Source organism: Scyliorhinus torazame, chromosome 12 (assembly GCF_047496885.1).
Source record: "Scyliorhinus torazame isolate Kashiwa2021f chromosome 12, sScyTor2.1, whole genome shotgun sequence".
NCBI classification, from domain to species: domain Eukaryota; kingdom Metazoa; phylum Chordata; class Chondrichthyes; order Carcharhiniformes; family Scyliorhinidae; genus Scyliorhinus; species Scyliorhinus torazame.
The window spans coordinates 66,920,055-66,933,502 of record NC_092718.1 but is presented as its reverse complement, the minus strand read 5'-3'; the positions used below and the strand labels follow the sequence as shown (position 1 = coordinate 66,933,502).

The window sequence follows — 13,448 nt, the reverse complement described above, 5'->3', positions numbered from 1 at the left end:
CATCTTTCAATGAGTAAATGACAGATCATCAGTGGGAGGTCAAAAAGTAGTTTAATATGACAGAGAACCAGTTTATAACCCTAAGGGACAAGAGCAATGCTTGGCAAAAAACACAGCCATGGATGATTAAGGAGCTAAGTGACAACATGAAAAGCACACAAAATGTAAAAAAATGGATCCTGGTAAATAGGAAAAATACGAAGTACAGCAAAGGGTAACAAAACAGATAGCAGGAGCCACAAGAGGGTATTAAAAGAAACTTGTATTAGATATCAAAATCAATACAATTTTTCACAATTATATGAGGAAAGAGAGGGTGGTCAGGAGCAATCGTGGGTTCCTTGGAAACAATCTTGGTGATACTGTCAATGAGCAGAAGGAAACAAAGGATTTGCTGAATAATTTCGTTGCATCAGTATTTAAAGAGAGGTCAGCATGTTGGAAATCCCCAACGAAACTAACATTGAATCAGAGAGGGGACGGAATTTTTTTAATGGAGTATTAACTCACGCGGGAAAAGCCGTGTGTAGCCCGCTGGCACCACTGACAGCTTTTCCCACCAGATTCTTTGAAACTCAGTTAAAAAAAATCCTGGAGGCGGGTCCCACAACCTTGCGCTGGTGGAGCTCACCCTGCAAGGAACCTTGGTCTCCCAGAGATCTCGGCACCTTTTTCTTTTAAAGGCACCCCAAACTTCCAAAGAAAAAGATCCCCCCCCCTCCCCTACACATGTCCACTAAGGGGCAGTGTCAAGGCACTGTCCAGGCATATCCCTCTCCCCACTCCCACCCCAGGGATGCCCACTAATGATATGCTAATGTATGGCAGTGCAGTTTCCATCTTTTCTGGGCGGAATCCCATTAAGTCATTGGCAGGGGGCGGGGACAATGGGAACGGGAAATCCCACTGATGTGTAAGCCCATTGGGGACTCGCATTGGGAATCGCCCACCGAAAACGAGGGCAAAGAATTCCAGCCAGGGCTCACCAAAATTAATTGAAATGGAGAAAATAATCACAGTGAAGAGTCAGAAATCCCCGCGACCAGATGGTTCCATCCCAGAATTTTAAAGGAAGTAGATGAAAACAATATAGATGCCCTAACTATATTCTTTCAAGTTCTCTTGATTTGGGAACTGTTCCCTTAGCTTGGAAAATTGTGCTCGTTACTGTGCTTTTTACACAAGTTGAGAGGAAAATCAGCAAATTATAGACAGTTAGCTGTTTACCTGTTGTCAACAAATGACTAGTCTATAATTAAGGACAGGTAACTTACCTTAAAAATGTTCCACTGATCAGTGAGAGCCAGCATGGAACTGTTGAAGTTGCTTTTTTTATAGTGGGCAGGAGAAAGTCTGTGGACTTCCAGAAGGCATTTGATAAAAGTCACTTATAAAAGAGTATTAGCCAACATTGAAGCCTCTGAAATTGAAGGCAAATTAGTTAGGAAATTGGTTTTGTGACAGGAAACAGAGTGAAGAGATAATAGGTGGCGACTTTAATTGGCAGAATGTGATTAGTGGCTTCCCACAAGGATCAGGATTGGATCTGAACTAGTCACCATATTTATTAACAACGTTAGGTGATGGAAGACAAAGCAAACATTTCCAAATTGCCAATGACGCAAAGATAGGTGACATTGTGAGCATTGTAGATAGAAACATAACAATTCTGGGATGGAACCATCTGGTCGCGGGGATTTCTGACTCTTCACTGTGATTATTTTCTCCATTTCAATTAATTTTGGTGAGCCCTGGCTGGAATTCTTTGCCCTCGTTTTCGGTGGGCGATTCCCAACGCGAGTCCCCAATGGGCTTACACATCAGTGGGATTTCCCGTTCCCACTGTTGGTAGATTAAGTGAATGGGCCCAACAGCAGCAAATGGATTTCATTGGATGGTCAATGTGAGATCATCCATGTCCAAATTCCATATCCAGGCTTGGGCTGACAAGTGGCAAGTAACATTCGTGCCACACAACTGCCAGGTATGACCATTTCCAACAAGGGAGGATCTAACCAACACCTCCTGCCATTCAATAGCATTACCATCACTGACTGCCCCACCATCAACTTCCTGGGGGGGTTACCATTGACCAGGAAATTAACTGGACTAGCCATCAACTGTGGCTGCCAGAGCAGGTCGAAGGCTAGGAATCCTGCAGCGAGTAGCTTACCTCATGACTCCCCAAATCCTGTCCACCACCTACAAGGCACAAGTCAGGAGTCTGATGGAGTACTCTCCATTTTCCTGGATGAGTGCAGCTCCAACAACACTCAAGAAGCTCAACACCATCCAGGACAAAGCAACCCCACTTAATTGCTATCCCTTCCACAAACATTCACTCCCTCCACCACCGACGCACAGTGGCAGCAGTGTGTGTACTATCTACAAGATGCACTGCAGTAACTCAGCAAGGCTCCTTAGACAGCACCGCCCAACCCACGATCGCGACCACTGAGGACAGGAGCAGTAGATACTTGGAAACGTCACCACCTGGAGGTTCCCCTCCAAGTCACACATCTTCTAGGTAGAAATATATCGCTGCTGTTCAAGAAGGCAGCTCACCACCATCTTTTCAAGGGCAACTAGTGATGGGCAATACAAATGTTGGCCCAGCTAGCAAAACCCAAATCCCATCAATTAATTAAAAACAGCTTAATTGAGTTATTAATAAGGTTAACAGAGAGAGTTGATTATGGTGTAAAGGGGCTTCTAAATGTGTCATATATAGACTTGTCAGCAAAGTTGAAGCCCATGGATACAAAATGGGCTGAGTGACAGGAAAGCAAATTAATGATGAAAGGCTGTTGTTACGACTGGTTGAAGGTTTGCAGTAGAGGTTTCCAGGTGTCAGTACCCCTCTTTTCCTTGAACTATGTTAGACTTTTTTTATTAAGGGGCAATTTAGCATGGCCAATCCACCTAACCAGCACATCTTTGGGTTGTGGTGGTGAAACCCATGCGGACACGGGGAGAATGCACAAACTCCACATGGCAAGTGACCCAGAGCCAGGATTCGAAACCGGGTCCTCAGCGACGCAGTCCCAGTGCTAACCACTACGCCACATGCTGCCCCTCTTGATCTATATTAATGACCTTGATTTGGGTGTCTGGAACATAATTTCAAAATGTGTGGATGACAGAAAATGGAGGAGAACTGTGAAGTGTACAGAAGATTAAGTCTAACTTCAAAAGAAGACAGACAGGCTCATGGAATCGGTAGGGAAGGAAATTTAATGTGGAGAAATAGGAAGGGATTTATTTTGATAAGGAGAAAGAAGAGAGACAATATAAAATAAAGGGTTCAATTGAAATGGGCTGCAGAAGCGAAAGGACGTGGGGGGGCAGATGTGCACAAATCACTGAAGGTGCAGGGGAGGATGAGAAGGCAGCTAATGGGACAGGCAGGATGCTGGGCTGTATAAAGAGAGGCACAATGTACAAAAACAAGGACGGTTTCACAACAGAGCATAGTGCAATCCAAATGCATCATATGTGGCTTTCTGTCCATTAGCTGACCCCCATGCTGCCCTACCATAATACTGATGCTACTACACATGGTTAAATAAAATTAGAAAATGCTGGAAAAACTCAGCAGCTCTGTGCAGCATCTTTGGCAAGAGAAACAGAATCAACATTCTGAGTCCAATATAACTCTTATGAACATTTGAGAAGTTATGTTAAACCAGTATAAAACACAGTTTGGCCTCAGCTGCAGTATTGTGCGGAGTTCAGGGCACCACGGGCATGATTCTCTGCCGGCGTGATTCTCCGTTTTGCCGGCGCCCAGGTGTTTCCCGACAGCGTGGGGCTGCCCCACAATGGGAAACCCCATTGACTGGCCGGCATAACGGAGAATCCCGCCGGCGGGTCGGGGCAGAAATGTGGCGGGGCGGAGAATCCAGCCCCACATCTCCGGTACAAATGTAAAGGCACCAGAGAGGGTGCTGAAAAGATTCACAAGAATAGTTCCTTGGATATAGTTCAGTTATGAGGATAGATTGGAGTGGTTGGGACTGTTCTCCTTGGAGAGAAGGCGGTGAAGAGGAGATTTGATAGAGACGTTCAAATCATGAGGGACAGGTCAGAGTAGAATGGGAGAAACTGTTCCCACTTGTGAAAGGATCACAAACTAGAGGACAATGATTTAAAAAAGCAACGGTGACGCAAGGAATGGGCATTTTATGCAGCGAATCGTTTAGATCTGGAATGCATTGTGTGGTGGAGGCAGATTCAATCATGGCTTTCAGAAGAAAATTGCTTTGGCCAGCATGAATGGCTTTCTTCTGAGCTGTAATCATTTAATCTTCACCTTGATTTTGTTCAATTTGCGATACGTGTCAATGTTGTTTTACCAGCATAATGTGAAACAATACTTTTCTACCCTGGTTTACAAATATTAAGATACCATCCAGATATCTTCAGGTGAATGAATCAACTTATATCTAATTGTAGGGCAAAAGCGCTCAGCGCCAAACATTCGAACAGGTGAATTAGCCAAAGGGACCACACTTAAAAGATTAAATTCATATTTCTGAAGTTCAGAGGAGTTACAAAATTAATCTCATCTGATCTTTAAAAAGGGCGGTGGAAATATTAGTTTTTATAAATTTGCTCCGGGTATGTAAGTAACAGTGGTCAAGCAGTTTTTAATGCCCATCCCTTGTTACCCTGAGGACATTAAATGTTGTAAAGGGGGCCTGGTTGGTGTGACAGATTCCTGTATGAGGGATACTAGTTGCTTTTTGAACAACAATCCAGCAGGTTCTCTGGTTCCTGGTTTGCTGGTTCCAAACCATCCATTACCAGCTTTATTGAATCCGCTACTTCCTATGGAAGCTAAAGAAATTCGGCATGTCTGCATCGACTCTCACAAACTTCTACAGATGTGCCATAGAGAGCATCCTATCCGGCTGCATCGCAGCTTGGTATGGCAACTGCTCGGTCCAAGATGAGTGTGGTGAACTTAGTCCAACGCATCACAGAAGCTTGATACCCTCCCATTGATTCTGTCTACACCTCCTACTGCCTCAGGAAGGCAGACAGCATCGTCAGAGATCCCTCCTACCCAGGCGTTGGCTTCTTCCAGATGCTTCCATCAGGCAGAAGATACAGAAGTCTGAAGACCCGCACATCCAGACATAGGAACAGCTTCTTCCCGACAATTACTAGACTCCTCAACAACTCTCCCTCGGACTGATCTGTTCCCCCTAAGAACACTATTCACGACGCCCTATGCTGCCTCTTGCTCATGTATTTGCTTTGTTTGGCCCTTGTTCCGCACTATAACCGATCACTGTTTGTCGATGTACCATTTGTCAATATACTTTGTCGATTATTCTTTTTGTTTACTATGTACGTACTCTGTGTGCGTTCTCTTGGCCGCAGAAAAATACTTTGCACTGTACTTCGGTACATGACAATAAATCAATCAATCAATCAGTTTCACAACAGAGCATCGTGCAATCCAAATGCATCATATGTGGCTTTCTGTCCATTAGCTGACCCCCATGCTGCCCTACCATAATACTGATGCTACTACACATGGTTTACATGCTGATATTAAGTTATTTGCTTAGGTGAAGGCATTTGTTAAAATGAGGAAATTTGACACCAGGATTTCAGTAGTATACTCAAGCACAAGCAAATAATCCTATGAACATACGCAAGCTAAATTCTTACCTGATCAACAATATCCAACTCACATTCTGCATCAATTAGCAGCTTGATGATGAAGTCATGATTGTGCAGTGCTGCCAGATGTATTGGACTGGCTCCTTGCTGGAAAGGACAGGCAGGAAATTAACAGCAATCAGGACAAGCATTGTGTAAGGTTACTGATCTCACTTGATGCAAACTGCTATTTCAATATCAACAAGAATATTCACTGAATTCAACCATCTTTTTGACAGTGGTTACTTGATTCCTCCTAGTACTCGGCAGCGATCAGTGGCAAAATAAGCAGAACATTTATGGGCAATGGACATGTTCCTTCTATGATACCAGGTCCGGTCATTGTTTTACGATGTTTGATCGTGCGGTCACTGTTTTCCCACGTGCTGATATCGGGCAATACTGTTTTAATATTTGCTGATCAGTTTCACTTTGTGCTTATTTTGGGTCCAGTCACTATTTTATCATCTGTTTTACCATTGCGCTGATTTCAAGTGGATTGCTGTCTGACCATGCGTTGATGTTGGGTAGACTGGTCGCTGTTTAACTATGTGTAGACATTGGTCCCGATCGCTGTTTTACTGTGTGTGGACATTGGTTCCGATCGTTGTTTCCCCCTAAGAACACTTCCCCCAATGTGTAGACATTGGTCCCGATCGCTGTTTTACTGTGTGTAGATATTGGTTCCGATCACTGTTTTATTGTGTAGATATTGGTTCCAATCGCTGTTTTACTGTGTGTAGATATTGGTTCCGATCACTGTTTTACTGTGTAGATATTGGTTCCAATCGCTGTTTTACTGTGTGTAGATATTGGTTCTGATCGCTGTTTTACTGTGTGTAGATTCCATCCCTCGTCACCTTGGAGCCATGTCTCTGTAATCCCAACTATATCACATTGCTTTACATTTATCTGCGCAACTAATTAATCTATTTTATTTTGAATGCTCAGAGCATTCAGGTACAAAACCTTAAGGTATTTCTTTTAATGTTCCTTGACCGGTCCCTACTGTTCCTTGACCGGTCCCTACTATTTTTACAGTGTCGTTATCTGATACTAACCCTTGGTTTCTCTGCCTATTACTTTTATTATTCTCCTTGTGTTTTTTTCTTGTTCTTGATTCCCCCTTCTTTGAATTCTTACTTAGGTTCCCAAACCCTCCAAGGGCATCAGTCCTAGTCCTGTCCAGGTGTAAACCGTCCAATTTGTACAGGTCCCACTTCCCCCAGAACCTGTCCCAATGTCCCAGGAATCTGAAAACGTCCCCCTCGCACCATCTCTTCAGCCACGTATTCGTATATCGTGCTATTTCTACTCTGACTAACATGTGGCACTGGTGGTAATCCTGAGATCACTACATTTGAGGTCCAACTTTCAACTTTCTTCCTCATTCCCTATATTCTGCTTTCAGGACCTTATCTGTTTTTACCTATGTCGTTTGTACCAATGTGTACCATGATCACTGGCTGTTAACCGCACCCCCCCCCCCCCCCCCCCGAATGTCAGATGAGGGAGGTGGTTGTTCTTACAATCATAGAATCACTACAGTGCAGAAGGGGGCCAATCAGCCCATCGATTCTGCACTGACCCTCTGAAAGAGCACCCTACCTAGGCTCACGTCCCATCCTATTTGTAGCCCAATAACCCCACCTAACCTTTTGGACACTAAGGGGCATGGCCAATTCACCTACCTGCATATCGTTGGACTGTGGGGGGAAAGCACTGTGCCATCTTTTTAAAAAACAATCCCTTTTAAATATATCACAATTGTAACCGACTCCGCTGAATATTATATCTAGCTAACAATCATATATATTTTTTTCAAACTATGTATTATGTATGGGTGGCATGGTAGCATTGCTGCCTCACAGCGCCAGGGACCTCGGTTCAATTCCAGCCTTGTTCAACTGTGTGTGGAGCTTGCACTTTCCCCCCCATGTCTGCATGGGTTTCCTCCATGTTCTCCGGTTTCCTCCCTCAGTCCAAAGATGTGGTCAGGTGGATTGACGTAGAATCTATTGGACGTAGAATCCCTACAGTACAGAAGGAGGCCATTTGGCCCTTCGAGTCTGCACCGACCCTTGGAAAGAACACCGTACCTAGGCCCAATCCCCCATCCTATCCCCATAACTCCAGTTCATCATTTGGACACTAAGAGGCAGTTTATCATGGCTAATCTACCTAACCATGTTAATTTGCCCCTCAGTGTCCAAAGATGTGCAGGTTAGGTGGGGTTACAGGGTTTGGGCAGGGGAATGGTCCTCGATTGGTTGCTCTTTCGAGGGTTGGTGCAGATTCGGTGGGCCGAATGGCCTCCTTCTGTACTGTAGGGGTTCTATGGTATATGGTTCAAACATTGATGACCCAGCAGGATTTGTGATTTAGTGCCTGATCTCGCAAATACAAATGTAATCATAGTTGCTTACTGGATCCACAACTCGATAAGACTCTTTTTACATCAGCCCCTCATCCCACTTCATCTCTGGTTTTGCATAATCTGATCAAATCTATGAAGCTGGTAGATATGTGGAGATTACAGTATCCAACCGATAAAAAAAATCCTTTCTTTTCACAAGTTCATGCGTCTTACTCAAGAATAGATTATTTTTTACGGATTCTAAATTAACCCTGAATGTAAAATCCACTAAATACCATAACATTTTAATATTTGACCATTCCCTGGTTATGCTTTATATTGAATTTGCACAGTTGAGACGTCAGTATAATTCGGTACAATTGGAGATTAAACTGGTAATTGCTGTCAAAGAGTGAGTTCTGCCTCTTTATGTCGGCAATTATGTCAATGTTCCAGAAGCAAATGACATTTCTGATGTATTTGACGGCACCTTATGGGAAATATTCAAAGTTGTAATGCAGGGACATATTATTTTATATGAATCCTCTTCAAAGAGCCAAAGCTGGGAACCTCTGGCAGAAATAGAAACACAGTTATTGGAACTAGAACAATCCTACAATGCAATCATCCCTTACTTTAAACCATATTCTTCAACTTAAATAGGAATACAATACCATACTCGCCAACCAAATTAATAACTTACTGCTAAAATCAAACAAAAGCATTTGGAACTGGAGGGGATGATTGCGGCGACCAGGAGTTGACCGCACCCGAATGGGATGCGCCTCCAGGACATGTGCCAGGCTACCCCCCCCCCCCCCCGCCAATTAACGAATGGATGGACCTCCTAACACAGGAGCTCCAATTGCACAGAGTTGCCATCAAATTAGAAATGATGGCAACAGTGAAGGCGGTGGTAGCGGAGGCACTGGTCCCCTTTCAAGCGGCGCTGGAAAAGGAGCAGGAGCGACTGGAGACCCAGGAGACGACGACCAGGGAGTTGGAGACGGCTGTGACTGACCAAAACTATTGGATCGCCTCACTGGAGTAGGAGATGGCAAGGTTAGTGGCGACACAAGGGATGCTGGGGGGAGAAGGTTGAAGATAACCAGTTGCGATGTCAAACCTTTTTAATAATCTTTATTAGTGTCACAAATAGGCTTACATTAAATAAAATTGAAATAAATAATATTTATTGTGACAAGTAGGCTTACATTAACACTGCAATGAATTTACTGTGAAAAGCCTCTAGTCGCCACATTCCGGCGCCTGTTCGGGTACACAGAGGGAGAATTCAGAATGTCCAATTCACATAGCAAGCACGTCTTTTGGGACTTGCGGGAGGAAACCGGAACACCCGGAGGAAACCCACGCAGACACAGGGAGAACATGTAGACTCCGCACAGACAGTGACCCAAGCCGGGAATCGAACCCGGGACCCTGGTGCTGTGAAGCAACAGTGCTAACCACTGTGCTCCCGTGCCTCACATAATAACAAAACGTAATAACAAAATTGACATATTTTCTTAAATATGGCAGTCATTTCTGGTGAACTTGGAAGGTGGCAAAATAGAAGAGGGACTAAGGGCTGCACCATGTTTGTCTCACACATGATGCTTTGAACAGGTGAGTTGACGAAATGTTGACTTTCCTTCCACGTGTACTTTTCTGTGAGGAGCAATCAGGCTCTTGTTTCATTGGCATTCTTCTTGTGTGTCTATTTGTCTTTTCATTTTTGGTGGTGGGTTTCTTTTTGTTGTTTGTGTTCGCACTCTCTATAATTGCTTCTCGTTGTCATTTAGTGTCATGCATCACTTTATTATCTTCCTATTTTTGTACCACTGATGTGACTGTTCACATATAGGCCGGGATTATGCCCAGAGACAAGGGCGCAAAGTCCAGCCAGAGTCAAAAAACGAGAATGTCACCAGCGACAACCCCACCCCCCCCCGCACACCCCAGACACAAGGGGCAGCACCGTGATTAGCACTGTTGCTTCACAGCTCCAGGTTCTCAGGTTCGATTCCCGGCTTGGGTCACTGTCTGTGCGGAGTCAGCACGTTCTCCCCGTGTCTACGTGGGTTTCCTCCGGTGCTCCGGTTTCCTCCCACAGTTGACTGATGTGCAGGTTAGGTGGATTGGACATGCTAAATTGCCTTTAGTGTCCAAAAAGTTCAGGTGGGGTTGCTGGGTTGTGGGGATAGGGTGGAAGTGTGGGCCTAAGTAGGGTGCTCTTTGCAAGGCCCTGTGCAGTCTCGATGGGCCGAATGTAAATTTTATGATTCTATGTCAGTTACAACCCAGGTAGATCAGGAACCTCATTTACATAAATTATAATCTCATTAAAGGGCTTCCCCACCTTATGTTCCTGAGCCGTTCCGAACCGCCCCTACTCCCCCCCCCCCCCTCCCCCGCGCACAAACATTGGGTTATCCACCCTCGCCGACTGAAATCATGTTGACGAGGTTTACAAGTTTTCAGAAATGGAAACCAGGCGAAGGGAACCCCGCTGGGGGCTCACCAGTAAGTACAGCCCACTTGGGGAGGGCGACATGCCCAGGCAGTAGGGGCTGTGGCAAACGGCCACTCTGGGAGCTCCATTTGGGGTGGGGGGGGTGGGGGGGGTGGAGGATGCTCCTTTCAGCTGTGGAGGTGGGGTAAGTGCGGGGGAGGGGGAAGAGATGGTTTCCTCATGTCCATGTGGGGGCGTGGGGACCCGTTGTGCGTATGGAGGAGGAAGGAGGTCACCGTGTACGTTGGGTTGCCCGTGGGGAATTCGTTGTTTCTTACCGGAAGCCGGGGGCGTCCTTTAAAAAGGGCGCCCCGATCTCGGGATTGCCAGCTTCCGGCTTTTTCCAGCCCCGCCAGTGACGGCGTGGGCCACACCTGCAGATTTATTCTGTACAGAGTGCTGCACAATGTGGTGAGAAAAGCAGCCAGTGAGCAGCACATCGGCTTTCTCATCTCAGCCAGCACTTTGTGCGAAAAGTGGAAAATCTCATCCACATTACATTTGATGTAAAAGAAAAGAAAAATATATTTTAGAAGGTATCTAGAGATATGGCCAGTGTGTATGATGATAAGCTCCTGGGAGTATTTGATGACACAGCATGCAAAGAGCTTTGCACTATATTCAACCCTGATATAGTGCTGACAACTAATGAACATTGCTCTGTTTCACAGTTGTTTCGCAGCATGAATCGCATTCAGAAACAGGACAGAAGTTGAAATCGAAAGTGCTCGTGGCAAATCACTCCTGTGGCCCCATCACAGCGTTTACAGCTGGCTCCTGAAGGGACTGAAATAAAACTCCAGCCCCTTCTCACCCATTATGTAACATCAAGCTCCCGTACTGAAATTTAACATCATGGAAACAGGAGTGCAGAAACTTGTCAGTGGAGGCGAAGTAGTGAGAACCGCAGCCTCCGGCACGTCCCCTCTGTAGGGCTGTCTGAGATGTAATAGGGTAGGAGTCTGCGTGGGCATGCACCTGTCTACCAGCTCCTCGCTGCATCTTTCCATTAATGGAGAGCATGATTGGAACAACTCTTAGTGTGGAGCGAAGAATACTAGCTGGGTGAACTCCGTTGAAATTTGACTGTAATAAGCCTTTACTCTGACTAAGTCAGAACATAGTCCCTTGAAGGACTTAATTCTTTACAGATGCAACTTGCCAGACTCACATGGTTAACTGCATCCAGGTTTATTTCAGCTCCAATCAACAGCTCTGACACCTTTACCCAACCATGAAGTACTGCGTAATGGAGAGCGTTCATGTTCTTCTGTTGGAAAAATACAAAATGGACTTAAAATCTTCAAAGGGCAAGGTTGTGCTTGTGTTTAAAATTCAAGAGGGCAACACGTCAAGTACAGCTAATGGTTTAATTCTTAAGATGGAATTTTAACACTACTTTAGAAGAGATGTAACTCCTATTGCTCTTAACGTTTGCACAGAATGTCAGTGCTGACCACTTACACAGACAACTTGTGCAGATCAGGTTACAAAGTTATGGGGATAGGGTGGGGTGGGCGCCGAGAGCTCTTTCAGAAGGGTCGATGCAGACTCGATGGGCTGAATGGCTTGCTTTTGCACTGCAGGGATTCTATGATTTTATATAACTTCTCAGCATGGTCTCAATGGTAATCATAAGGTTAACTTGCTGCTAACATAGCATCATAGATATCTATAATACAGAAAAGCCTCTTCGGCCCATCGCACCGGTCAAAAACACCCACCTAAGTATTCTAATCCAATTTTCCAGCACTAGGCCCTTAGCCTTGTAGGCCTTGGGATCACAAGTGCACATCTAAATACCTCTTAAATGTTATTAATTATGTGCTGCAGGTTTCGTGTTATCAACACATAGTGTCCTGTAAAGCAAAATCAAGGTCAGTAATAAACATCATGAAGGGCAGTGGGTCCTAAAACCGATCCCCGGAACTCTGTTAGAAACCTTCAACAACTCCAAACACTACTCTCTGTATCCTGCCACTAAGTCAATGTTGTATTGTTGTTGTGAATGTTCCTTTTATTCCAAGAGCTCCAACTTTATTCACAAGTCTGTTGTACCGTGCTTTATCAAATGACTTTTGGAAGTCCATACATCCCACATCAACAGACCTACCCTCATTTACCCTCTCTGTTATACAATTAAAAACTCAAGCAAGTTAGTTAAACATACCCTTCCCTTAATAAATCCGTTTTGGTTTTCTTAATTTAACCCACCTTTTCCCGAAGTGGCTGTTAATTTTGTCCCGAAGAATAACATCACTGTAATTGACATTCCAGAGTGTGATAACATGACCACAAAAAAGTAGTCCAAATGTGTTGTTAATAAAGTTTATAATTAATCTTCTTAATATGTAAAAATAACAAAGTTTAAAATACAGTATGGACTCACAAACGGGAACTGGATAAACATCGAAATACCAGTAATAGATTACATAGATTACATAGAATTTACATAGAATTTACAGTGCAGAAGGAGGCCATTCGGCCCATTGAGTCTGCACCGGCTCTTGGAAAGAGCACCCTACCCAAGTCCACACCTCCACCCTATCCCCATAACCCAGTAACCCCACCCAGCACAAAGGGCAATTTTGGACACTAAGGGCAATTTAGCTTGGCCAATCCACCTAACCTGCACATATTTGGACTATGGGAGGAAACCGGAGCACCCGGAGGAAACCCACGCAGACACGGGGAGAACGTGCAGACTCCGCACAGACAGTGACCCAGCAGGGAATCGAACCTGGGACCCTGGCGCTGTGAAGCAATTGTGCTAACCACCATGCTACCGTGCTGCCCTATAGAATAGAATTAGAACTACCGGCAGATAAATCTGAATATACACAGGTAACAACAATTAATGGCATCACAGCACTTACTGGTGACATCAGCAATGGATTTAAATAAGAT

The 13,448-nt window shown here is 44.7% G+C and overlaps 1 protein-coding gene across 5 annotated transcripts in view; it reads right to left on the bottom strand.

Moving 5' to 3' along the window:
- ankdd1a (ankyrin repeat and death domain containing 1A) overlaps positions 1-13,448 on the bottom strand; it is a 205,058-nt gene that overhangs the window by 81,152 nt on the left and 110,458 nt on the right. For 4 of the 5 annotated variants that reach the window (XM_072468816.1, XM_072468820.1, XM_072468817.1 and 1 more), the window contains 2 exons: positions 11,713-11,811; positions 5,683-5,781 (listed from right to left, as the gene is read on the bottom strand). In XM_072468816.1, the coding sequence (XP_072324917.1) occupies positions 5,683-5,781; positions 11,713-11,811 (198 nt within the window). The remainder of the gene's footprint in view (positions 1-5,682; positions 5,782-11,712; positions 11,812-13,448) is intronic. The other variant, XM_072468818.1, reaches the window with a different exon arrangement.